This window comes from Eretmochelys imbricata, chromosome 4 (assembly GCF_965152235.1).
Source record: "Eretmochelys imbricata isolate rEreImb1 chromosome 4, rEreImb1.hap1, whole genome shotgun sequence".
Taxonomy (NCBI): domain Eukaryota; kingdom Metazoa; phylum Chordata; order Testudines; family Cheloniidae; genus Eretmochelys; species Eretmochelys imbricata.
Window position 1 is genome coordinate 43,888,909 of NC_135575.1, and position 27,576 is coordinate 43,916,484.

Consider the following 27,576-nt stretch of genomic DNA (forward strand, 5'->3'; position numbering starts at 1 on the left):
CTAGTGTATCTCACATCATCTAGAAATCTCAGTGCTTTATGTACCCAGCCTCCCAGAATACAATTGCAGATTTCATCAGGACCACAAGTGTTGGAAAATGCGCTACAACACCTTGGTTTCCTGCCCAACTCTACCTGCCCATACCTCTGATCCTCAAAACATCATTCAAACTGAGACAAATAGGAGCAAGGATTAGTCTCATAGTGCCATCATGGCCAAGACAAGTGTACTACTCAGACCTCCTTCACCTCTCCGTGGCAACACCTCTTCATCTCCTGAGACAGGAAGTCTTTCTTGAGAGGAACTCAGGTGCCCTGATACATCCCAGTCCTTTGTCTCAAGGGGTGGCTCCTCAATGGTTCTTGAGTGTGGAATTATGCTGTTCAGATAAGCTCTAGTCAGATAAGATCTAGCAGGAAACCACCTACTTGCGAGACTTACTTGCAGAAGTGGAAACATTTCCATTCCTGGTCTTCCCTCTATTCTTTGCAAGCCTCAGATGCTCCACTCTCAAAAATCCTAGATTACCCATCGGACTTAATGACCTGAGGTTTGTCAGTTAGCTCAGTCAGAGTGCACCTGCTCTCTATCAAGACCTTCCATTTACCTGTTGAGGGGGTTTCAGTCTTTAACTGCAAACCATGGTTAGGTTCCTTAAGGGCTTACACAACTTGTTTCCTCTTCTCAGGAACCCTGCTCCCCGATGGGACCGTAACTTGGTCCTTAATGCCTTGAGATGCCTCCCCTTTGAGATGCCAATAGCTGCTCGCTTTTCCACCTTTCTCTTAAGACTTCATTTCTGGTTGCTGTTGCTTCAGCCAAAAGAATGAGGGTGTCAAGGTGTACGTGGCAGACCCATCATATACCGTCTTTTACCCTGACAAGGTTACACCGTGTCCCCATCCTCACTTCCTCTCTAAGTTCTCACTGAATTTTGTATTAATCAAGAAATTTGTTTACCAGTATTTTATCCAAAGCAGGACACCTCCAGAGAGGAAACTAGTCTGCACACACACTAGACATCAGGAGGGCTGTCACCTTCTCCCTCTAGACTGAGACCTACAAAGCTTCTGCAAGATGCTTTGTATCTTTTGCTGAAAGAATGGATAGCCAATTTCCACTCAGACTCTGAAATGGGTTTTAGGTTGCATCTTTACCTGCTATAAAACTGCTGGGATACAACACCCTCGCAGAGCAATAGAACACTCCACTGGGTGTCATTCCACTTCTGTTGCCCCTGCTGAAGGATGTTCCCATAGCAGAGATCAGCAGGACTGCAACTTGGTCTTCAGTTCACATGTTTGCCAAGCATTATGCTATCTTACCTGCTTCCAGAGCTGATGCTACCTTTGGTAGCCCAGCTGTCCAAACTGTTTTGGATTTGCCTCCTCAGCTCCCTCCTCCACACTGAGTTACTATTTGGGGGCCTCTGAGGGTGGAGCATCCATAGGCATATACAGTTGCTGTGGCATCTTTGGTTTCATGGTTGATAAGAAACTGAATAGCAGCAGATCCATGCTTTTTTATATATCCTTGTCTGGGATCACGAGGTGCTGCTCTGTACAGACACATGGATGCTGCTTTTTTACAATCTCCAGTTGAGAGCACATGGGTATGCACACATTCTGCAGTGGAATATCCTCAGGGACAAAACTTCTTGAAGAACTCAAATTACTGTAAGGTAAGTAACCTCTCCATCTGTGGTGCTTTTAAGTCTCGTGGCAGTTTTGTCTTCTGTTAATATCTTTTAGTGTTAAAAACCTACAAGTTTTCCTCCAGGGAGTACCTTTTTCAATTTTTACTTTCCTCTGTTTTTAGATACACTCTCGAAAACATCAACACCGTTTAATAAATCAAATAAAGCTGCAAGTCAGCAGGGGACACCATGGGAAACTCTGGTTGTGTTTGCTATGAATTTGAAACAATTAAATGTCCAAATGAATATGAGCAATGTAATGGGCAATACTACGTAAGTAGAAAAAATTGGTGATTTAGCAGATTGTTTGATATTTTAATTTGCTTGGGGGAAAAGTCTGTTAAACAGTTGTCTCCCAAGAACATCTAAAACTTGCTGTCTTCTAGGTCAGTGGTTCTCAACCAGGGGTACGCTTACCCCTGGGAGTACACAGAGGTCTTCCAGGGTGTACATCAACTCATCTAGATATCTGCCTAATTTTACAACAGGCTACATAAAAAGCACTAGGGGAGTCAGTACGAACTAAAATTTTATATAGAGAATGACTTTTTTTCTATATACTATATACTGAAATGTACATAAAATATTTATATTCCAATTGATTTATTTTACAATTATAAGATTAAAAATGAGAAAGTAAGCAATTTTTGAGTAATAGTGTGCTGTGATACTTTTTTGTATTTTTATGTCTGATTTTTGTAAACGAGTAGTTTTTAAGTGAGGTGAAAATTGGGGGTACACAAAAGAAATCAGACTCCTGAAAGGCGTACAGTAGTCTGGAAAAGTTAAGAGCCACTGTTCTAGGTGATTTTGTATTTTTATAGTTTTAAATCCTGCCATTCCACTTTAAATGCCCTTAGTGAACGAATGTAGTGTTGTATGATCTCCTGACCTATGGTCTGCTTGAAATGAAACTGACTGTAAGTGTTAACGGCCACTGAGGCTACACTCAGACTTCAGGAACTTGACATAAATTAGGATCTGAGGTAGCCTCAGTGCCCTATGGAAAGTATAGTCTGCTCTATCCTTGGCAGGCCACTGGCCACAGGAACACTACATTATATGCATAGATATTTCTACAGTGAGTCAACTTCTAAATCGCCAGTATAGGACAATGTGGGAAAATCAGAATACCATTTTATAAGAGGCACAAAGCTGCGGAAAGGTGGATTTTCTCTCTGCCGGGTTTGGGCCCAAGCCTCCTATGTTATATTATTTCTGCTTTGTGGAGAAGCTGGGGGAAGCAACATTTCATTTGGAGCCAAATTTTCAAATGTTGTGTGTAAAGAGCTTCATTCTCCACAGGTGGATTACTGCAGAGTATACTAGATCCATGCTCTTAGCAATTCTGCCCATTCCGTATTCCAGTGTTGAAATACTCCAAAGCTGAAAGTTTCAGCTCTGAAGCACCTCATCAACAGATGGTGCATGCCTAATCACTGCTGAAGAATTACATCCAGTAACCTGTCCTCACACCTTAAGTGTCTGTTCCTTCTGAAACAGCACTATTTTGTCATTTGGCTTTTCTTATTTGTGGAAATATATTTTTCTTGCCCCAAACACTGACTCAAACAACTCTGCAGTAAAACAAGAAACTATGCGTATCTCAACAGTTTTTGCTTACAATGATACCTTGTGGTTTGAAGTGTTGAAAGTACTCACGCATTTCCGCTTTTCATCTCTGTTTCAGGTGGACTACTAGTGGTTTGAAAAGCCAAGGACGTTTATCTGTTGGTAGTAACAGAGACCGTGAAATTAGCATGTCTGTTGGTCTGGGAAGATCACAGTTGGATTCTAGAGGAGGTGTGGTTGGAGGTACCATAGATGTTAATACCTTGGAGATGGTGGGTAAGTTGGAAAGACTACAAGTTTTACACTTCGCGATACAAAGTCCATTACGAATTACACCCGTGCAGCAGTATTCTACAGAAGTGTAGTGTTCCGAAGTGTCAGTTTTTTTACATAATATGAAAAGCCAAAAGCACATATGTAATACAGAATTTTCCTATGTGAACTTATTTAATTATATAAACAGACTTTGGCCTAGAATCTCACCTGCTGCACCCATTGTCCACTGGGCAAAGTTTGGCGGCAGGGGAGGGTGTCCAGGAGTCAGTTGCAATTCCCTGATTCTGGGAGGGTTCTCTGCCTCAGGGCCAGGGCTGCTCTTAACCTGCACTGGCTGACTGTGGCCCCCAAGTATTCTACCAGTTGGAAACTGGAAGAGTACACAGCACTCCAATGTACCCTATAGCTCCTCAAACACCCCTATGCTAGGAACTGCAGGAAAGATGATGTAAGAGCTGGATATGTCAGTCCTATACCAATTTGGGGACTTCCCAATGCTTAGGACAGTTCAGTGGCTTTCCAGTCCCTTTCCACCACCAGAGTGGCATAAAGGGGTCAGGATACATTAGAGAATCTGGTCCCTTATTTTTAACATCTTGTATATCTATATTGAATTATTCTGTTTCAGCTCATATTTCTGAACATCCAAACCAGCAACCCAGTCACAAAATTCAGATTACAATGGGTTCTACAGAAGCACGTGTTGACTATATGGGGTCCAGTATCCTTATGGGAATCTTCAGTAATGCAGATCTTAAACTGCAGGATGAATGGAAAGTTAATCTGTATAATACCTTGGATTCAAGTATTTCTGATAAAAGGTAATACTACTTACTGTACTTAATGTTTCCACTGTCTAGTTCTGTCCATTTCTCTCATCCAAAAGAATAAAGTAGATATGCTTTTTTCATAAAAGATTGCTAGATCATATCTGATGACAAAAATAAAATAAAATTAAAATAATGCAGGTTAGGAAAGTGAAAACAAGTCACTTTTTTGTATTGAATCAAATATAAACTGAATTTATGGTGAATATTCTTACTCTTTTTATATTCTAGTGAGATATTTGTCCATGGAGACTTGAAGTGGGATATCTTTCAAGTGATGATTTCAAGATCAACCACCCCAGACCTGATAAAAATAGGAATGAAGCTTCAGGAGTTCTTTACTCAGCAGTTTGATACCAGCAAACGGGCTTTATCTACCTGGGGACCTGTTCCTTATCTTCCTCCTAAGACAGTGGCTAATATAGAGAAAAGCTCACATGAGCAATGTATGTATTATAAAAATAAAAAGCTTAGTTATATAGTACCATTTATAGGTGAGATTTTTCAGAATTAGTTTCCAGTATTGCAAACACTAATGAGTGAGAGTAAGTCCCATGGAATTTTAAAGTATTAATATTAGTGTAACAAGATATCATGCTAAAGCTTCAGTACATCTGCCACAGATTTTTTTTGGCATGGATAGCCTATAAAAATAAAGTTATGGGCTCTTCTTGTGAATATACACTCTTTTGGTAAATATAAAAGTAGAGCTGGCTGATAATTTTGTCATCAGATTTTTAGATGAAAAATGAATTTTCCACTAAAACAAAAACTCTTGTATTTTGAAAAACTTTTTGGTTTTGGGTTTTCAAAGGTTTATTTTCCTCTCTCTCTTCCCCCCCCCCCCCCCGTTCCTTTTTCCAGTGGGGAAAGAAGTGAAAAAGTGTGGGGAGGGGGCCCCAAAAAATTAAAAGCCTTTACAAAAAATTCAAATTAAACCAATGTTCATTTAAAATTTTTCATAAAAAATATTTAAAAGAAAAATATCAAGCAAAATATTTGTTTTTTTCCAAGGCTTTTTATGAAAATGGTATTCTATTTTTGACTAACCCTCATTTAAACACTTTGATGTGTGAGGGTCCCATTTCTCCTAAGCAACCATGGAAGTTGTTAATGACCAATAAAGAATCTAGGGACTTCCTTACTACACAAGGAATTTTAAAATATATAGTATTTAAAAATATCTGGTGTATACCTACTTCAACATACTGCTAGTGCACAAGGCAGATAGAACAGAGAACATTTCATGTCATTTTAGTATCCCTCTTTTGATCCTAGAGCGATCAGGATGCCTTCACCGTACTCACTGGAATTCTGTATGTTCTAATAAGTAGCAGTTTTATACATCTATTTAGCAAACAGTAGTTATTACATTGATGATATTCAGTACCACAGTTAAAATATGTGGATGGTGAGTTTGGGACTGGGCGGGACAAGAAGGAACAAGTTATAAAAATCAAAGGAGAATACTATCATCAGAGGTCTCTTTTGTATGGTGTTCAACGTAATTTAATCCACTGATTACTATACACAGTATCTGCTATAGTGGAAATTGTATCCTGTAATTTTTTGGCCAGAGTTGCTTCCGAGAATAGGTACATAATATTCTTCGTGTTGTAAGTTAATTTTTTGCATTTTTTTATGGAAGTACTTCCTCCAAACCTGCATCATTGACCTTAGTCCTCAGTGCTGCATTTTTTTCTTGTCTCTCATGTTACTGCTAAAGGTTATGCTGTAGTGTGTTGGCTGTTGGTTTGAATAGCTCACATATAGTGACTGTGTTCCCCACGCATATGTGATCCTTGTCAATGATTTTGAGTAAACTTTTTCAGTAAATGTAAGGTTTATGCCCTTTTGGATAGCCCTCCAACTCTGATATATTTGGTTCATGTTTGTCGTCTAACTTTCTAACCAACCTTAAAGCTGTATATTATTTCTTTATTATTGCTGACTTTTTTAGACTATCCTATTCATTTTATGTAATTGTTGAATCCATTTTGACAGTTTGTATGTGTGGGTTGCCTTTGGGCTACCAGTACAATTTTCTGTATTAATCTTTGCTGCTTATTCTTATTTATTTGTAGTACAGTAATGCCTAGTGGCCCCAATCAAAGGTTGGAGTCCGGTTAGAGTCCCATAGTAGTAGGTAATAAGCAATTAAAAGACCTGCTATTTGGTCAGTTTTGTGAGACTTGTCTCCATGAAGACTAGCAGTAGCCACTGCTGGAGCCATTTATTTTCCTGTCAGACATGAACTTGGGCACCTCCTAATCTGAACAAAAGAAATATGAGTTTTATTGATATTCAAGTATGTTTCTTTGGATACTTTTTTTCATCTCCACCATCTTTGCACATGACAAGGCTGAAGCAATTTAAGTGAAATAGACTGTATAAAGTTAGTATAGCCAGAGTCAGATTTTCAGTAGACACAGAATTCCAGCAGGCATTTTACAGTTGTATCTTCCACTTCTGTAAAGTTCACAGTCATGCTTGAGGACCTTTCTATATTTGTGTTTTTTCCTCTAGTGCTGGATGCAGCGCATCATCGCCACTGGCCAGGGGTTTTGAAGGTAGTATCTGGGGGCCACATATCCTTATTTCAGGTTCCTTTACCAGAAGACGGAATGCAGTTTGGAGGATCTATGAGCTTGCATGGAAATCACATGACACTGGCATGCTTCCATGGACCTAATTTCCGTTCAAAATCTTGGGCACTGTTTCACCTTGAAGAACCCAACATTGCATTTTGGACAGAAGCACAAAAAATTTGGGAAGATGGTAACTAAAGCCTTAATGCATCCTTCACTTTAGAACCTTTTCTTGAACCATAATTGACCATCGCTAACCAAGCAAAGCAGCTTTCCTATACTTTGAATCAATATTGTTCTTTTCCCAAAAAGGCTTCTACATGTTTAAAATAGTGATGGTGTACCAGAGAGAATATATCGCCTCTTGCTTTGTCTGTTGCATAAAGGAAAACACCTAGTTGAGTATAATATTTGATACGTCCTTTATTTGAAGACTTCATTTTGCCATAGTAGGAAGACAGCCTTCTTGTTCTGATAAATCTTTTCTGTCTATAAATAGGGTTTAGTTCTCCTATCACTTACCTTAGCTTTACCTTATCAGTTTACTAGTATACTTGTACAAGTGATAGGAGGATCAAGCCCTATCATACTATTACTCTCTTCAGAATGTATATTTTTTCACATTGACACAGGTTCTAGTGAGCATTCTACATATGTTGTACAAACACTGGACTTTCATTTGGGTCATAATACAATGGTCACCAAACCCTGTGGAGCCCTAGAAAGTCCTATGGCAACAATCACCAAGATAACAAGGCGCCGCCATGAAAACCCACCACATGGTGTTGCAAGTGTGAAAGAATGGTTCAATTATGTTACTGCTACAAGGAATGAAGGTTAGATTCATATTCATTAATTTCTGGCCTGATTGCCAATCAACTGCAGAACATGTTGACTTGAAGTTAAAAAGGGAAAAAGAGGAGTTGAGCTCAGAAGAATAGATATTTTATGTTTCTACAAAAGCTGAACCCCTATAATCCATACCTCACTTATTTGAAACCCCATTACTGGGTCATGTCCCCCAGAGTTTCACATAAGTAATGCTAGAATAAAAGTGAGTTTTGAACTTTAAGCAGAGGAGAGCTTTCACTTTAAAAGGTTCTCTCTTTTCCCCTCACCCAGGAAATCCAAGACAAATTGGAGTGGACTTTGGGCTTCCCAAAGATTGACTAACACAGCAAGACTCTTACAGATACTTGGATTCTATGTATGGGGCAATACAAAAACCTAGATAGAGTTCTGGCCCAGTTCTCCTTTGGCGCTACAAGTATCAGATCCCTCAGGCTTATCAGACTTTTAAGCACCATGCACTTAACAAGCTGTGCACACATGGATATTGTTTTGATCTTTAAGTGTGTAGCTAATACAGTAGAACCTCAGAGTTACAAACACCAGATTTACGAACTGACCAATCAACCATACTCCTCATTTGAACCAGAAGTATGCAATCAGGCAGTAGCAGAGACCAAAAAAAAAAAAAGTGCAAATGCAGTACAGTACTGTGTTAAATATAAACTACTAAAAGAAGGGAAAGGAGCTTTTTTCTTTGCATGATAAAGTTTCAAAGCTGTATTAAGTCAATGTTCAGTTGTAAACTTTTGAAAGAACAACCATAATGTTTTGTGCAGAGTTATGTACAACTTCCATTCCTGCAGTGTGTTTAACTCTAAGTTTCTACTGTAACTCAATTTTTCACTGCTTATATGCAGTCCTGGCTATTAAACATATGTAGCCTTATTGCAAAACTAGTTTATTTCCTGCTCAAAACAATTTATCTACCGAACTTGAAGGTTCAAAGTTCAACCAGTTTTGGAACTATTCCTTTGAGTGGAGGAGTGGGTGCAGCAATGTGGTCACACTTATTATAATTGGGAATATATTATTAGTATCTTCACATTCAGTTTCCAAAATTAAGGTGAATGTGCTAAGTTCCAAGCATTTGAAAATAGGGGATTGCAACAAAGATTGTTTTGAAACCTTAATTAAAATGGTGGTTTCTAAAGAAACCGTTAGAAAAAGTCTTGTATATGTATACTGCTTAAAAAACCAAAATGATAATTTGTCAGTCTTCTATCCATTCTTTAGATCACGTTCTTAAAGTAATAGAAAACATGAGTATAGTGAAGATGTATCAGCCCTAGTAGTCTCTCTTTAGTGAGGTAAAATTATCTGGAAGGAGTAAGGAGTACAGAATAATGCACCAAGGATGCTGTGGGAGTGATTTGAGTCGTTACCCTTTCCTCTGAATAAATGTACTTCCTAGAGCAGCGGTTCCCAAACTTGTTCCACCGCTAATTCAGGGAAAGCCCCTGGCGCTCTGGGCCATTTTGTTTACCTGCTGCATCCGCAGGTTTGGCCAATCGCAACTCCGAGTGGCCGTGGTTTGCTACTCCAGGCCAATGGGAGCGGCTGGAAGTGGCAGCCAGTACATCCCTCAGCCTGTGCCGCTTCCAGCCGCTCCCATTGGCCTGGAGCAGCGAACCACAGCCACTGGGAGCCGCGAACGGCCAAACCTGCAGATGCGGCAGGTAAACAAACTGGCCCAGCCCACCAGGGGCTTTCCCTGCACAAGTGGCAGAACAAGTTTGGAAACCACTGTCCTAGAGTGTTCTCAGCCCAGACATTCTTAGGAGTGAGAGACTGGTCTTGAAATTGAAATACCATGTTGCAGTGAAAAACAAAACCATTATTAGGTTAGAATGTTTGCAAATCTGTCTCCTTAAATGCTGATAAGGCTTTTTAATAAAGATTGCTGAATTGCAGCATTTGCTGTTATCCATATAGAACTAAACCTGCTTCGAAACGTTGATGCTAATAACACAGAGAGCAGCACAACAGTGAAAAGCTCAAGCTTGTTAAGTGGATTCAGAGGAGGATCCAGTTACAACCATGAGACCGAAACCATCTTTGCATTACCAAGGATGCAACTGGACTTTAAATCCATTCATGTTCAAGAGCCACAAGAACCTTCATTACAAGGTGCAATGGACATCTTTTTCTTTTCCTTTTTTCTCGCTGTTCAAGACTATTACTTCAGTTGTGGTCATGCAATAGTATGAGAAGATTTTACTTCACTGAAGTAAATGGTGTTACACTTGCATAAAATTGGTCTGAGAGAAGAATTAACCTTTGTATCCTAAAAGCTGACAAACTAATGGCTTTCTATGCAAGAAAATACAATCTGAGAACCAGCTCAAATTTTGGGATTTTAATCTAAAGATAGTTGGAGTTCTGGGTAGAAGGACACTGGCTTCTCCATTTTCTTAAACTAATCTAGAGTGAATTCTGATGTTAAATCCTGAGGCACTGTCCCTGGACCAGGCACTGTTTGAAAACCCTTGGAAGAATAAAACCCTCACCATCTATGATAATTTTGAATAAATGGATTAATATGATTAATTTGTTGTGATATATTTTAGAAACAAGGGCCATTTAAAAAATGAGAATCCAGGGCAGGCATCTAAAATAAGTGACCTAACTTTTAAAAGTGCAGATACTTTCCAGTTCCTAATTTAGGAGCCTACCTTAAGTTTCCAATTTTTAAATCTTGGTCAAAATGGCCATATTTTACATCGGCTCTCGTTATAGTGGTTAACCTTTCCACTGCTGCCCAAATAGGCATGTTTGACCTCCACGTCCAATAGTGTCCATTACAATTATACATGGAGCTGATAGAGCTGCCTACAGTTATGGTTCACTGACACAAATTGGGATCAGTATAGTTCCACATGATGGAATTCTCTTTCAAAACATTTAAATTGCATTGGGGAAAAAAACTACATAGAAAGAATCTTAAATTTGCAAAGCTGGGCAACCTCAATTCTGGCCTTTCCTAATTTTTGAGTGCTTTGTCTTTGCAACATCAATTCTTTTAAGGTCTTTTGTGTAATATATATAGTGTAAAATTGAGACAGATTGTATAGATATCACACTTTACAATATGCTAAAATTACTTTTCTTTGTCCAGACACCAGTGTTAAACCAACGGTGGAGTGCAGTGTAGTAACTGAATTCACAGACCACATTTGTGTGACGATGGATGCTGAATTAATCATGTTTCTGCATGACTTGGTGTCTGCTTATCTTAAAGAAAAAGAAAAAGGTATGTGGTTTTAAAAAAAACTCTTTATGATGTAATGTAAATGAACCATCTTATATTAAGCCACTTATGTATGTATGTATTTTTATACATTACTATTAATACTATAAAGTAATTTTGTTTTGTTTAAATGAAGGCTTGCTTTTTACAGGTTAGGTTTTCGGAATGTTTAGTGTTGGCCTAATTCTGCTCCCATTAAAATCAATGGGACTACAATTAAGACAACACTGAGTGAGTTTGAAAAACCTACCCTTATAGTGTAACTGAGATTACAGAGCTATGTTTTCCAAAGAGCACTACTAATGACTGAGGGCTAGTCTACACTACTGTGCTACATCTGCATGGCTGCACTGTGTCTGGTGAAGATGCGCTCTCCTGTCAGCATATTTACTTCACCTCAACAAGAGGAAGAAGCTATGTTAACGGGAGACGCTCTCCTGCCAACATAGCATGGTGTAGATACTGCTTTAAGTCTGTGTAACTTTTCACACCCGTGAGCAACATAAGTTACATCGACTTAAGCAATAGTGTAGACAAGTGAGATTTGTTCTTATACTAACAAAAATGTCTGAGTCTTGCTTGGCTTGGAGTTTGTTCCTTGCTCTGCAGCATATCAGATGTGTGACCTGAGGCAAACTACTGGTACTTTATTTCTGTGCCTTAGTTTTGCCTTAATTTTGCCATATGTTTATTTTAACTTTTCTTTGTAAAGCTGTAGATCAAGGTGGACTGACTTAAATCAAGATGACTTAAATAACCAAGTAGAAAGTCTCAATTTAAATAATCGATTTTGTCACGTTTTCCATTTGTACTTTATTTTCTAAAGAAAGGTGCATTCTCACTGGTTGAGATAACCATTAAAACGTTGATTTACAAGTAAATGGCACCTTTACAATAGATTTGGTACATCTCTTTGCTACCTAGGAGGGTACACTATAACTATAGTCATTTATTTAATATAGGTTATTATTTTTAGCTTCTTATTAATTGTACATTTAGTATGTTAAAAAATGGTGAATGATATATTGCTTAGTTGCTTATTTACTAGGTAATGAACTTTTTGCTCATGACTTGTGTCAAGCTGTAATAGGATGGTAACTGAAATGTAATTACATGCACAAAAGAGCATACAGAATGTATTTTTACTAAACAAAACAAGCCCTTAATAAGTACACAACATATTTTGCCTTATTTATAAAGCTTGACCTCAAGTTACAATCAGGGAAAAACATCTTTCTTTATATAGAAAAGTAACCTTTAACTCAACATTTTTCATAGAGGCTCACGGATTCAGCATATTTATTTTTTATTAAAAAGTTTTAATAGATTATAATAAGTTTAGGCCTTAACTTATTCTTTATTAAATTCAATATAAACAGGTTATATTTTTAAAAAAACTTAAATTGTACTTTAAATAAGCAAATTAAATGATTTAAATAAAAATGATTTTTTTTAAATTATCAATTTTTATCCACTTGCAGTAAGTGAAAAATGCTACAGAAGATCTGTGTATTAGTTTATTAAATACCAAGTGCTCTAATCTTTAGCAAATGTAAACTAATATAAAAATACCTATTCAAATGTGTGTATTTCTTATGTATGGTGACAAAAATGATTGAAGGTAGAAAGTTAAAACCTACCTTCCTTGATCTCACAAAAATCTAAAGAATAAACAAACTTTAAAAAACTGATTAGTTTATAAACTGTTAACATTAAAACTTCATCTTTGTGTATGAGAACTTGGCGATAAGTGATGTAACTTACTTTATCTACGGCTGTCATCCCCCATCCGAACCTCCCCTCTCCCCTCCACATAATTGTTAGTAAAAGTCACAGATAGGTCATGGATGTCCATGAAATTTTATTTCCCCGTGACTTTTACTAAAAATAACCATGACAAAATCTTAACCTTAGTTATAGGCCTGTAATCCCTGCACTGGAACCAAGTAAATGCCAGGTATAGGACCGTATGGATCATGGGCAGCAAGCACTTCTTCCCTGTACTAAAGTTTAATAAATTTGCGGCCTGCCACATCATTCCATGCATGTATCTGCCCTCATTTTGCTGCTGTGTCCACATCAAGGTATTCCATGTGTTTGAGAGGTGAATTACAAATGTGGTGAAAGTCATAAATATGGAGTGTCTGGTGTGTGTGAAGTCCAATGTTTTGCACAGATATTTGCATTCAGTGTGAATAGTTTTTTTAAATATACATGCACAATAAACGTTATATTATTAAGGTATTTAAGGTTCATTAGACCTGAGGATTTTGAGAGTTTATTTTTGTGTGTAACTTGCTCTTAAAGGAGGTTAACAATTATATTCCTAATGCTTGTTGAAGTAAGATGTGTCCAAGATAAGAATGAACTTAGCACTTACTTTACTACCAAGTCCAAGCAAAGCCTTGAATAAATGCCCATGAATGAAATTTTACTTTTCCCCCCCACCCTTTTGTAGCCATCTTTCCACCTCGTATTTTGTCTACTCGACCGGGACAGAAAAGTCCAGTTAGTGTGCTTGATGAGAGTTCCACTGAGAGAGATGCAGAAGAAAGCATTACTTACACTACTGTAGACTGGAGAGAATTTATGTGCAATACTTGGCATCTGGAACCCACACTTAGGTAATTAGCAGGCTTATTTTGCAGTATATTCAATTTTACATTTATTTTGACTGAGTAATAGTATTAAGTGCAGAGACTATTCTTCAAACCACAGATGTTTCAATTTGATAGTTAACCTACTAATGGGATCTAGCCTTATGGAAGCTGTCACAGATTCTGCTTTGGCTGTTAGATGCTGATTGGAAGACACCTGCTACAGTATATGAAATGTCATTTGGTAACAAATGCTGGGTAATACCATAATTCACCATAGACAACGGTTGATCCGCTGGATCATGGTGTACATGTAAGAGATCTAGTCAGATGCTGAATGAATCCACTTATGGCTGACAAGTCCAATTCGAGAGTAGCCACTGGATAAAAGCACTGAAAGTTATACTGCTTAGAACTACTGCACATACAACAGCAAGGTTCTCAGGTGCTCAAAGTCAAGATGAAGCAAAATGCAGCTCATTAAAGACCACACATTAACTTGTCATTTACTTTTTTCTCCTATTGTTCAAATAATCTTTAATTTCCAATTTAAAAAAAGAACTTAGAACCTTTCTTCTATTCTATCAGTATGTTTTCTCTTGAGAATGTAAGCTGTTGGGGTCAGGGATCTATTGGTTATTTAAATTTTTTAAATGTAAAACACACTTCTGGGGGCTATAAAAATAATTTGAGGCAGACATTCAAATGAGAAATGTCTCTTTCAAATATTCACTTTCTGTTGATTGTCAGCTAGTTAGATCCCCTGCTTTCTCTACTGATGTAATTTAAGAAACTCCTTTTTTCATGCAGGGAGGGAAAAAGGGGGTTGTTTTTTTTCCTCCATTTTCACAATGGGAATGGAACTATTAAGTATTTTTAAAAAGTTATTATAGAATGAATGTAGTTCTCATTAAAAGTTGCCATATGGCTGATGAAACTTCCCACACAACAGAAGCAGGAACAGGTGTACAGGCACCCGCTGCCCTAAATATGCACTTCATCCTTGACCAACAGGAATCACTTCTGAGAACACGGGGGTAACTGTGTCATCTCCATGCCTCCTTCAGTTGTTGGTCTCTGCTGAGACTGCTAACAAGGGCACCAATTACTGCTAACCATAATGTTTTGATAAGTGAATACTTGCCTGCTGAGAACTGGACTGTGAGATGACCAACTCAGTCCACCCAGGCCAATAAACACCTATCAGATAACTATTTTTGGTTAATCATAACATGCTCCAAATTGACACAGGATCCAGAGATGACATATTACATCGGGGATCTCCTGAATCATCTAGTCCCTCCAAAAAGGTATAAATACAAAATTTATTTACATAAGTTAGCTGAGACTGAAATAAATGCCTGTCGGACTTTCACAGTTTAGAAGTAAAAAAGTTTGATGTGACAGTGCCAATGTTAACTTATGATGAAGGTTTTAGTTGCTATGCCTTACTTAAGGCTTAGTTGAGTTTTACACTTAACGCAGGGATTTAACCTTTTTGGGTTTGGGGTTTGTTTTTTTTTTGTTTGTTTTTTAGATTAATCTCTTGGACTGGAAGAAAGATTGACCCAGTAGGTGTTGACTACATTCTTCAAAAATTGGGCTTTCATCATGCCAGGACTACTATTCCTAAGTGGCTTCAACGGGGGGTAATGGACCCACTGGACAAAGTTCTGTCAGTCCTTATCAAAAAACTTGGTACTGCTCTACAGGATGAAAAAGAAAAGAAGGGAAAAGACAAGGAAGAACACTGAAGATATAATTTGTAACTAAACTAATTTTATTTCCATTCTGTCTGAGACTGATACTTTATTGTATAATAAGAATTTATTTTAAGTATGATTTAAAGAGAAACCTAACAGCTTTTTTGCTACTATATTTAAAACTTACATTGTAAGTGACTGTTTACAGTGGTATACGATACCATTCTGTATGTGGTAAAGTATTGCATGATTATGACCAATGTATATTCTGTGAAAGAATAGGTGAAATACTGTAAATCTGCTGTTTAGCATTAACAGTTTTATTATGTGCAATATGATTCCTGCATCTTTAAAATATGTGCAGATTAACTGTGAATTTTCATAACTTTCATTGGCCATAACACACACACACCCTTGTTAATGTGATTCTGTTAATGGCTTTTTTTGTCAATGTAGACTTGTATAAATTCCTGTATGTATATAATTTATGGAACTGTGATTGTTATAGTGCTAAAAATCATTTTAAGTTTGTTACACTTGTAATAAAAAACAGTAACTTATTTTTTTTTAGTTCCTTTATTCTCAAAAAGTAGCAGTAAGAAGTGTTAGTGGGGCATGCTCGCCCATGTCCCCTAATTCAAGCATTGGAAACAGATTACATTACAGAGTTTTAATTGTACAAGTACTAGAAAAAAAGTTTGGAGTTTATAATGTCTTAAGCTGTAATGGAATGGGGACAGGCAGAGCTAGGGGAACATCTATTAATAATGAAATAAAAAAATGACAGCCTATCCAATGCAAATCTGAGAGTTTAATATAGTAAATAAAAATCTGTCTTCCACCCTCTGGAAGCCTATAGGAGCCTGTGGAAGCTATGATTTTTTTCAGTCTTTTTTTATTAAATAAGACTTCTAACACTTGAACATCACAAATTACTTTGCTCCTCTCAGGATTACTGAGAACTTTATATGGTGGGGTGTGTGTAGCTTAACACTTTTGCTTGTATCTATTACACATTTTTAAAGCCCATTAGTCAATAGTGCCCTGTGAATAAAGTTCAAATTACATGTCTATACGTGCAAGCACAGCTGCCCAAAAACAAAAATAGCTCTTCTGGCCAGTTGTAATGTGTCCTTCAATCACACATGCACTTATTCATCTAATGAAAGACGAGGAACTGTACCTTTTATGTGGTCACTGTAATCCACCTTTCTATAGTATTTTTCTGTTAAATATTTGTTCCTTAAAATGTTTATTTCCTCTTCACATGTAAACCTGGGTGCTGTGGATATTATCACCTGAGCCGTCTGCAGCTGAAAACTAGGTCACTGTTGAGGACTCTTGTTCTAACTTTTCCCATGTACAAAATTGGGATTATTCTTAAAAGTCTCTAACGTGGGGCTTTCCCCTAGCGAGGCAGAGGCTGATGTTTCTTGCCGCAGTGGGTGGGGTTCGTTTTACGTTCTACTTTTTAAAGAGCCAGGCTCCAGCCACAGGAAAATGTCTAGACGGGGACCAGCGCCAGTAGCTACGCCAGGGGCTGTCCCTGCACACAGCAGGACCCAGTGGGCGCGGGAGAGAGGAGGCATAACGGCCGCGCTGCTGTCACCTCCCGGCGGCTGGGCTTTGGCGCCCGAGCGCACTCCTCCCCGAGGCCGGTTCCGACTCCCTGACAATGGCTCCGAGGCCCTTAGAGGGGAAGGAGCGTGGCTGGGCGGGCGGGCGGCCACCGCAGGGCACGGTGCTGCTTCGGGAAGCAGAGTCCAGCTCCCGTGAGAGGCGGCAGGTGCACGACAAAGCACCTGAGCCTGGGGCCGCCCGCCCCACCCAGGCGTCCCCCGCCCCATGGGGAGGGGTGGCCGCTGGCCGGTCATGCTGTTGTTGCGCCGGCTCAGGGCTCCAATTTGCTCCTGCCGCTCACGGCTAGAGGGTTGCAGGACGCTGGGCGGCCCGCTCAGACGACCCGCACAGCCGGGGGGAGGCGCGTTAACGGTCTCGCTGTGGCGCGCTCCCCGGCGAGGTGAGGGATACGGAGACCTTGTGTGACCTAGGCCGAGTGCGTATCCCACCCCCCGTCCCCGCACTGAGCCGCCTCGAGCCAGGCCCGGCGGCACCACGAGCCGGCCCGGCGGCGGTTGGTCGGAGGATCACGTGATCTGAGGGCGAAGCTTTTTGAGAGACGCCCCCGGGCCCCGCTGCCGGCCAGGGAAGCGGACTCCGGGGTGTCGGGTCACGTCACGCGCCCCTCTTTGCTAGTTGGCCCGGGCACCGGTCTTGAGCACACGCGTCGGTGCGGACGGAGGGAGCCGCCGAGGGGAACTTAAATCACTGCGGGGGGCCGCTCTCGCGGGAGACTCTAGTCCCCTCGCTCGCTGCAGGGCCCCGGGGTGGTGCTGGGGCAAGCCTCGGTCACGGGGCACGGCCTCGTCTTCGAGCCTGTGTCCCGGAGAGGGGGCTGCAGAGTGATCCTCACCTGGCGCAGCCAGTGGCTTGCGCTCCCCAAGGGAGGCGGCCCCAGTGCGCGCCCCTTGCTGCGCCCGCCCTACAGCGCGGTGGGGCTGACACAAGCCCCTGCTGCGGGGAAACCGCAGGGAGTCTTGGCCAGGCGCTGCCGTCGCCGTTCTTCTCCAGTGCGCGGGTAGGTGGCATGGCGTCAGGCTGGGATCCCTTCCCACGGGAAGCCTGGCCCGCCGGGGGCACCTGCCCGACAGTGGGACAAAGGAACCTTCCCGTCCTGTTTGCCTGAGCCAAAGGGGCTAGAGCCTGAATCGGCGTGAAAGCCAGCCACGTGGGGCTCTGCCTTGCTGAGCCTGGGCAGCCGTGCTGGAGCTTCCGCTCCCATAGCTTTTGTAATCTAGGGTAGGGGTTCTCAACTTTTTGTTTGTTTCTGAACAGCCCCCAGTATGCTATAAAAAATCCAGGGCCCTCCTGAGCCACCATAACTGGTTTTCTGCATATAAAAGCCAGGGCCGGCATTAGGGGTAGCAAACAGGGCAGTTGCCTGGGGCCCCAGGCCACAGAGGCCCCCCCAAAACTACATTGCTCAGGCTTCAGCTTCAGCCCTGGGTGGTGGGGTTCATCAGGGGCCTGGCTTCAGCTGCACGTGGTGGGGCTTCAGCTTTCTGCCCTGGGCCCCAGCAAATCTCATGCTGGCCCTGCTTGGAGGGCCCCTCCCCCCACCCTCGAAACCTGCTTGATGCCCCCTAGAGGGCCCTGGACGCCTGGTTGAGAACTACTGATCTAGGGCACCTGGGACTCAGCAGAGCAGTTGCCTTTCAAATTGTGGCTGCAAGGAAAGGGGAAAAGTTCTTAGCTGACTGATAGCATTGCCATTGTCTCCCTATGTTCTTTTTTCCCCCCTTTTGTAAGTTTGGGTCTCAACTACTATTAGTGTGCTTTTGAATTTAGTAATTTTATTTATTAGCAGAAAGAATCAGGAGGTATGAAACATGTAAAACTAATTTGTGGGGAAATTTTCCAGATTTGTTAGGCTATGCTAATGTTCAACAGCCTTAAAAATATCTGTTGGCTAAATTTGGCTCTTAGGTAGGTGGAAAAATGGCTTGCAACAATGACTGGTTTCAAGGTTCCAGAGTACCCAGTTTTGCTCAGATGCTAAAAAAGAACTTACCCACTGAACCCCCTCCTCAAGTCTCTCCTCAGCCATCTCCACACTCTGTGAATATGGGCCTGATGTTTTCATCTTCTGAAAATTACAGCATGCCAAATTCAGCATGTAATGTGACACAAATCACAGGTATTGTCTTTAAGTTTATTAAGCTGATTTTCTTCTAAGAATGGCCTTTCAACACTCGTACAAATAGCTTTGCAAAACTGTAATGAAAATTAACCTGCCTAGATATGCCATCTACTTGCTTTTTACCAGGATCATTCATAATGAAAAATATTTTACTTACCGATTTAAAAAAATAACATTGAGGGCAAATAAAAAGGTTAGAATTATTAACTTCAATTTTTATCTTTTTACTCTTGTACATGTCAGTAAAACATATTATTTGACTGTTTCTTAATTATTATCCAGCAGTGGTGTAAATAAAGAGATGCAGCCTATTTAGATTTAACATCACGTGTAACATCTATGGAATTTGTGTATATAAACTGAGTGACTCTGCAGGTGGAAGTACAGGGAATTTTCATCTTAATAAACTTGGATAACTATAAACACTTTTCAGAAATAGCTTTTCTGTAAAAGAGAAGTGTAGAATCCTCATCTTTACAGCCCTCTAAGCTAATGCTATCTCTCAGCTGACTAATCTGCTCTCTGCTTTCATCCCAGTCTCTCTTGCATTAGGGTAACTTCTACCTGGAACCTGCAGTTGAGGATCCATGTGGGTGCAGGGGTCTGCCCAGCTAGCGTTCATTCTTTCATCAGGTCTATAATGTGTACACAGCACTTCATATAAAGTGCACCAACATGTATATAACCTGCTTTGTGTGCATCATCTTTTGTAGAAAAAGCTGAGAATTTTAACTACAGTTTTGTTTGATAGTAACAGATTCCCTGTCCCCCGTACATATGTAACTTTTGAATGCGGGAGTTCAAGGTTTTAGCAGGTAGTCTTATTTCTGAGTCTTTTGTCTATCAATATGTTTATTATAACTGAAGAGGAACTCTGCATCTGTATAATTTAGATGCAGCATTTATTTCATGTGGCAGGTGCTTGTGTGTATTTGTGAACTGAACGCAATAATATTTTTGTGCCTTTTTGGAGAAAAATGTTTCTCCTGTGGTTAAAGCTCAAAACATACTTGGATAATTGGGCAGTGTCTTGCTTAGGAAAAGTAATCAAGTTTAGATCAGGCTAAGATAGCCCATGCTAAAGTCCAGTCTTTTTTCTAGTGTAGATATGGGGTAACACCAGTGCTGTATCCTAGGCACCTGCATGATCCGTTAAAATGGACCTGAGGGCCCATGGCGTGAGGCAAAAACAATATTATTGCCTTTTATGATACTGTAGTAAAGAACTATGGATTGTGCTTCTGCTATTTTTGTACGCCATGAAACAGATTTTTATGTGTTAAATCAGATAAACAGGTAATCTCTGGAAGTCCTTATTTCCCTGGAAATTATGGCCTTTGGTTCAGGGTTTATATGTGACTGGGTTTGACTTCAGAGACTATCAGGTTTACTAGTCAAGGAACAAGCCCTAGTGCCTTTAAAGGGGTAGGCACTAACATTTACAGGATTACCAAAACTACTTACAACCTCTTCCGTTAGAATAAAATACAAATTGCTTAATCTTCCAGGTTGCCGTTGTTGAGATGCAGCAATACTATTCTCACACTTTCATTTTACTTTTGTATATTGCTTTTAGCTTAGTACACACTAACATCTTAATTTAACAAATATATTTTAGGTCATGTTTCAGACTTGCTATGTTCCAGAGCAGCCCATCCACTTCCAATCACTTCACTTTTTCCAAAGAAAATACCAAAGGAGTTTATACTAAAATATAAACGTGGGGAGATGAATCCAGTATCTGCCTTGCATCAGTTTGCACAAATGCAGCGTGTGCAACTAGATTTGAAGGAAACTGTTACAACAGGTAAATGAGAGTGTCCTTGTTGCCTCATGAAGTTGCTCTGTATGCAGTTGGTGTAACTGGCTGATACAGAAACTAATTTTTTTTTAAATGTTGGTTGCACTGTATGTAGAATTAACAGCTATTTTTACTATGCCTATATCATGCCTTCACGTAATCCAATCAGTGGTTAATGTGGTCACTACAAAATCAATTACAGAAAAGGAAAAAGCTCTCACCCTGGTCTTTGAGTACTTTTTTCAGGTACTTTTTAGACCATTAGTTCTTATATGTCTACACTGCAGTTAGATACCCCTGGCTGGCCCATGCCAGCTGACTCAGGCTCGGTATAAGGGGCTGTTTAATTGCGATGCAGATGTTCAGGCTCAAAGTGGGAAGATCCCAGAGCTCAGGCTGCAGCCTGCGCTCAAATGTCTCATCACAATTAGATCCTTAGCGTGAGACCCACGAGTCCAAGTCATCTGGCATGGCCAGCTGTGGGTTTTTAATTGCACTGTAGACATACCTATAAGCTGTCATTCTAATTATAAGCAACTTTATTTACAACTTGGCTTTCTAAATTTGTACCAAATATGAGTTAATATTACGCGACCTTGAACATACTCATTTCATGATGTGTAATTTGCATCCTCTCCGCTTATGTGTTTTGGGGATGGTTCAGCTTGATATTTGGTCACAGTGGACCTGCATCTGTATGGAGAGTTTAATGCTTTTTCAGTGCTATTCAGTTGAATCCTCCCGGACTGAATCAGATATGGTGGGACTATGCAGGAAGTGAGCCAGTCAGCGAAAGATCCGTGTCCACCCAGGGCTAACTTGGTTAACAGATCAAACTATGGCAATGACAGGAGGTTGTCCTGTCATGTGCAGTGCAGTGCAAAAAGAGATGGAACCTGACCTTTTGAAGGTCTTGTTTTCATTGGGCTCTCAGCTTACTAGGAAGTAATGTGTCTGTTAAACTAACCCAAGAGGAAAGCTGAGATATTGGCAAACTGGAATTCTATTTTTTGACACAGACTTTGATGTTGGGAAATACATTTTCGGAAGTTTTACCATAAACGTAAGCCCCCTTTTTCAGAAGTGACTTGAGGACTTAGGAGACTTAGTCTGATTGAAAGGCTATAGAATTTAGGCTCCTATATCACTTTTGAAAATGGAACACAGGCTCTTGAGTCTAGGTGTTCTTGAAAATTTTACTCTTAATTTCTCTCTGAAGCTCAGGTCCCAAACATCACACCACTACTGAGAAGTAGAAAAATAGCCTCATTTTACAGAAGCGTTGAATGGCTATAGTTTTCACTAAAATGAAAGGCACTGAAGTGAAGGCACTAAAATGAAATGCCTAGCATCTCTGAAAAATTGGGTTTTTCATTAATGTGTATAAATCTATTTATGAATCTTGGGTGAAAGGTGAAATAAGGTATAAAATATAATTCTTGTAAATGTAAAAAGTAGTTTGGATTTGTTAAAATATCTTGGCCTTATATTCATCTGATTTTCCATAATTATAAATGCACAAAGCTAATGAATACATTAAAATAAAATTCTAACTGTATACGGCTTCTTTTTCTAGGCAACGTCTTGGGGACTTACTTTGCTTTTTGTGCAGTGGTAGATGGAGTTCAATATAAGACAGGATTGGGGCAAAACAAAAAGGAGTCTAAATCAAATGCAGCAAAACTGGCTCTTGATGAGCTACTCCAGTTGGAAGATACAGCATCAAAGGTTTTTGAAAGTTCAGGTAAATATTCCAGTAACATCTCTACAATAAAAGTATTCTTAAAAATAAATGTGTAGAGTAGCTTTGACTAAACACTCCTGCATCAGTGTCTCTCTGCCCATTCCAATGAATCCTTCCAGCAGGGTTAATCAGTTTGCAATCCTTAAATTTTCCCTTTTCTGCTCTTGTATTTTTAAATGCTGCTTTCAAGGTTCCTGCTATGTACAAAGAGGAGAAAACAATAAGTTAACCCTTTAAGCAGTTTCTTTTCTGTAGAGTCTTCCATGTTATTACAGCTATTCTTTCCAGTAAAAAATTATTTTAAATTTTATTCATGGTCTTAGACTTCTTGTATTGGAAGTCCTATTGCACTAAGTCACTGCTTTCTGAAGAATTCAGTCATTACAACGTTGATCTCCTGCTTTTTTGAGACAAGGACTTTATTAATAATCTTCTGTCCTCACGTGCTATAGCTTTGAAAGAGAGCAGTACTTTATAGAATGTGGACTAATTTAGGGGAACTAAATTAATTGTGAAATGGCTTATTTTTGTTCAATGATAAAACAATTGACAGATGGCAAAGTGTGAATTTAAATTATCCTGATTGTTTGAGGGTCTTCCTATTTCTATTTATGTAACTTGAAAAAGTTGTTTCCAATAACCTTTTATTTTGGGACTTTAACTAAAATGTAACTACTCTACTGCTAAAAACACTAAATGACAATGAATGTTTTAAAGTCTTAAATGTTTCCCACAGTTAAAACTTTCTTATTTTAAATTTACAGGTCCTCCCCAGATTCCTGCAGAACCCATAGTTTCAGCTGAATCGACATACATGTCAAAGATGCCTTATGGTAGGAAATCTATTTTCCCTCATAGAAAATTAAATTGGAAAGCTAACTGATGTCTTTACAGAGTTGAATTTGGTATTCATTCCTGCCAACTTAATGATAGCTATGAAAATATTACTACGTGGTTCATGCAGGGATGTCTCTGCTTTAGTAACACTAATCTCCCAGTGACGTCTGAGGTAAGAGTGGTGTACCTGTCATATAGATGGATAAATACACAGATGAACTTGCTTAAAGTCAAACAGTGAGTCAGTGGCAGAGTTGGAATTAACATTTCTGTCCTCAAGATATAAAAGGCTGTGTCTAATAGATTGCATTTAGGGAGCATACCAGCATAACTTGCTTGAGTTTTCTTATTCTCAATTCTTCATATGCACTTTTAATTTTTAAATTAAAAAATGCCTATTGGCATTATTTAGTATGGATTAGTGAATGTACTGAATGACTTTATCATATGTTCAGTTTTGTAGCTTATCTGAATGGTTGACATTGCTTATTTCTATATTTTCCTACAAAGTTGTATTTTGCTGGTTTCTACAGTATTTTTTTCTTTTTAAATTATTTTGTTCAGTAGAGAGAAGGCATCTTGTGTATGAAAAATTTTCACGAGTTGTCAGGGAAACCTTTAACAGTCTGGCTGCCAAATATCCTGAGTACCAGAGTTGTAGAAATTCACTGGCTGCTTTTATAATTGAAAAAGGCAAGTCTATTTTGAATGTTCAGTGTACTTGTATGAAAAAACTCGTATTTATAGGGTGCATATACCAAAAGGGGTATTGAGCATAATATAGCAATGTAGATTAACCTGTATAGTAGCCTAATAAATTGCATAACCAGCAAACCATACTCCTTTTGACGTACCATAAAATCATCTATAAAAAACAGAACATAATTGTACTTCCCTTTTAAGGATATTATAAATATAGATTTGTACGAATTGAAATGGAAAGCATTCCATTATGTTAGCCCTCACTAGAAAAGATGAAAGATGCAAGCCTTCTCAAGATTGTTGGGGTTGAAACTGCTGCATAATCTCACTTGTTCAGGCTTACTTTTCATTTTGAATTTTCCGATGGCAATCGCAAGAAATTATTTGTTTTGTTATATGCGTTTCACTGGGAGTTCTCAATAAATTAAATTTAAAGGGTTGCTTCTCAGGATAACACATTTCATAGTTGAAAGCTTTACATTATTCATTCATTATAGCACCTTGGGGTCCCTGTTTTGGGCTGGGAATCTATTGTGCTAGGTCAGAGGTGGGAAAACTACTGCCCGGGAGGCTAGCCCCCGGCCCCTCCCCCGCTGTCCCCCCTGTCCAGCAGCTACACCACTGCGCAGACAGCTCAGCTTGCGCCCACCCACCTCCCAGGATTTCCAATAAGCCTGTCCTGTTGCTCTGAGCGGCCTAGTAAGGGGGCGAGGGGTGGGGTTGGATGGGGGGCAGTCAGGGGACAGGGACGGAGGTTCAGGGCGGGGGGCAGTCAGGGGACAGGGAGAAGGGAGGGTTGGATAGGGGGTGGGGTCCCGCAGGGTCCTGGGAGGGGGCAGTCAGGGGACAAGGAGCGGGGGGGTTGATGGGGGTGGGGTCCCAGAGGGGGGGCAGTCGGGATAAGGAGTGGGGGGTTGGATGGTTCCAGGAGGTCTATCAGGGGATGGGGGGGGTTGGATAGGGGCAGGGGACAAGGAGCAGGGGGGGTTGAATGGGTCAGTGGCTCTGAGGGGGGCAGTCGGGGTGGGAAGTGGGACGGGGCAGGGGACAAGCTGTTTGCAGGCACAGCCTTCCCTACCCAGCCCTCCATACCATTTCGCAACCCCTATGTCGCCCTCGGGCCAAAAAGTTTGCCCACCTCTGTGCTAGGCGCTATACAAGCACAGAACAGATATAGGCCTTCTGGGGCAGGGACTAATTGAAGTAAATTCTGATATGAAGTAATTGGAGCACACTCACTGGACCAAAGTTAGACAGTACAGAAAATGCAGATAGATATATATGTTCTTTGAAATCATAGGCCATGTTGTGCAGTAGATGCAGCCTACAGTGACTTTCAGGGATATCACCAAATAAAGTACCATCTGTGATGGGATCCCCATTTGTGGGACTTCTGTGCCCCCTTAACTCTCCAGCCTGTGCTGTCTGTCGCAAAGCTTTGCTAGGACAAGCAGCAAACCCCACCAGGTGCTGTTATCGCTCAGCACAACCACATGTGGAGCCCCACACCCATCTAGATTTCATGAATGCTCCCAGAGCCACTCATGAATCAAAGAGAGAGGAACCAGCAAAATTCCCCGCAGCTTCCAGCATTGTACCTCAGGAATATACCGTCTTGCACTGCTCAAGACCCTTTCTTGAGCAATGCAAGTTTATTAATTGGTTCACCACTTCAATGAAAAGTGGATATACACCGGCCTTTGTAAACCTGAGCAGATTTACCAAACACTTCAGGCAAACTCATTGGTAAAGATAAACATTAAAACAAGTTTATTGATGACAAAAGAGAGCTTTTAAGTGATTATAAGTGATAGGCAAAAAGTCAGTGGTTACCAAAAGAAAATATAAGCCTTCAGTCTAAACCTTAACCTTTATCATGCTAGACAATATTTAGGTCAAGCAGTGTTCTGACCCAACTGGATCTTCAAGTCCTTAATATACAGGTTTGTCTCTTAAACCTGGGCCAATCTCCTTTGTTGGAATCTTCAGCCTTCTGAGCGTTCTTGTTGCTTGCTGCGTAGGTAGTGGGAGGAGAAAAGGCAAGTGCATGGGGCCACTGTGTTCTGTTTTATACCCTTAGTCTATGTGCTTGGAGAACATAAGTCCAGGCATGTCTGGTGGGCATTGCTGAGTCACCAGGCAAGGCTGAGCAATTCCCCTGGTGTGGCCTTGTACAAGTGAGTCATTGCATTGTAGTTCCCTTGCTGGACAATGGCTGTTGATGGTTGTTTGATACTGCCCAGGTGTTGGCTATCCCCCTGGTTATTGTCTTTGGGGAGCTAGTATCTGGGTGCGTCCCATACCCACAGGGTGACAGTCATACAACACAATTTTAGTGACAGTCATACAACACAATTCTCATAACTTCATAAGCATTAATGATATACGTAGTTAGAGGGAACAATGGGTTTCAGCAGATCATAACCTTTCCCATGATATCTCACATATCTTTATATGAAATATCACAATTATATTCAAATGATGAATCTGGGGGGTTGCAGGATGCTCCCCTGAGGTATAGTTGTTAGCTAGCCAAGAGGTCCTGAAGATGTAGAACACTGTACAAAAGAATAGACTGACTTCTGTGTATTTAGAAATGAGAAGTTACTTTTGACAATAATCAGTATGTGAGGTGCCATATTTGTATTGCTTTCCAATGGTCTTTTTTCCATCTTTGGGGGTTGCCTTATTCTGCTCTACTGATGGAATCTGCAATTCATGGAAGAGGATACTATAATTCTCACGTGCCTTATCTTTCTGCTACAATGTTGGACCCTAGGGCATATTTCTAAACTCTGATGTTACCATATGTTAACAACAAGGTCAGGGAGTTAGGCGTGGGAGGTTTTGCTGGGATTCTATCTGTAATGGGGGAGAGCAATGTTGACATCATCTAGGATAGAGAGAGGCAGTTGCAATGATCTTAAAAAGGGGATTAACAGGATGTAGACAAGTTTTCAGAGATGGAGAGAAAAAGAAAAGAATCTTTTTGGCGAGGCAAGGAGAGGAGGACAAATTAGTAACGCAAAAAAGATTGAGTAGTGGGGTGAAATAAAGGGAGAGCCAGATATACTGCAAAGATGCCAACTTGGGGAATGGGGAGGATGGTGGAGTCCTGCCAGTATGGAGAAGGGAAGGGAAACCATGAGCTTTGTTCTTATCATATGGATCTTAAACTGATGGGACATCCTGAAGGAGACATCACCCAGATGGTTGTGGATGTGGTAATAAGGAAACCAAAGTAGTGAAATAGGCTTGAGTTGTCACTGCAAAATTAACAAACTCTGGATGAAGCTCTGAGGGGCAGCAACAGAGGAAAAGGGAGATGATACACACTGAAAGCGTAGCAAAGGAGATTGAAGGAGAAGAGAGGT

At 40.2% G+C, this 27,576-nt stretch overlaps 2 protein-coding genes across 3 annotated transcripts in view; both read left to right on the plus strand.

Moving 5' to 3' along the window:
• The window catches only part of BLTP1 (bridge-like lipid transfer protein family member 1), a 244,078-nt gene extending 228,162 nt beyond the window's left edge, over positions 1-15,916 (plus strand). For both annotated transcript variants that reach the window (XM_077815193.1, XM_077815194.1), the window contains exons 78-87: positions 1,819-1,969; positions 3,387-3,544; positions 4,173-4,365; positions 4,603-4,817; positions 6,898-7,149; positions 7,592-7,795; positions 9,744-9,938; positions 10,927-11,061; positions 13,517-13,682; positions 15,193-15,916. In XM_077815193.1, the coding sequence (XP_077671319.1) occupies positions 1,819-1,969; positions 3,387-3,544; positions 4,173-4,365; positions 4,603-4,817; positions 6,898-7,149; positions 7,592-7,795; positions 9,744-9,938; positions 10,927-11,061; positions 13,517-13,682; positions 15,193-15,409 (1,886 nt within the window). In that variant the 3' untranslated portion in view covers positions 15,410-15,916. The remainder of the gene's footprint in view (positions 1-1,818; positions 1,970-3,386; positions 3,545-4,172; positions 4,366-4,602; positions 4,818-6,897; positions 7,150-7,591; positions 7,796-9,743; positions 9,939-10,926; positions 11,062-13,516; positions 13,683-15,192) is intronic.
• Positions 15,917-17,937: 2,021 nt separating this feature from the next.
• Positions 17,938-27,576, plus strand: part of ADAD1 (adenosine deaminase domain containing 1) — a 31,873-nt gene continuing 22,234 nt past the window's right edge. The window contains exons 1-6 of the mRNA XM_077814429.1: positions 17,938-17,996; positions 18,905-19,115; positions 20,737-20,925; positions 22,496-22,663; positions 23,428-23,496; positions 24,068-24,193. Coding sequence (XP_077670555.1) covers positions 18,917-19,115; positions 20,737-20,925; positions 22,496-22,663; positions 23,428-23,496; positions 24,068-24,193 — 751 coding nt within the window. The 5' untranslated portion in view covers positions 17,938-17,996; positions 18,905-18,916. The remainder of the gene's footprint in view (positions 17,997-18,904; positions 19,116-20,736; positions 20,926-22,495; positions 22,664-23,427; positions 23,497-24,067; positions 24,194-27,576) is intronic.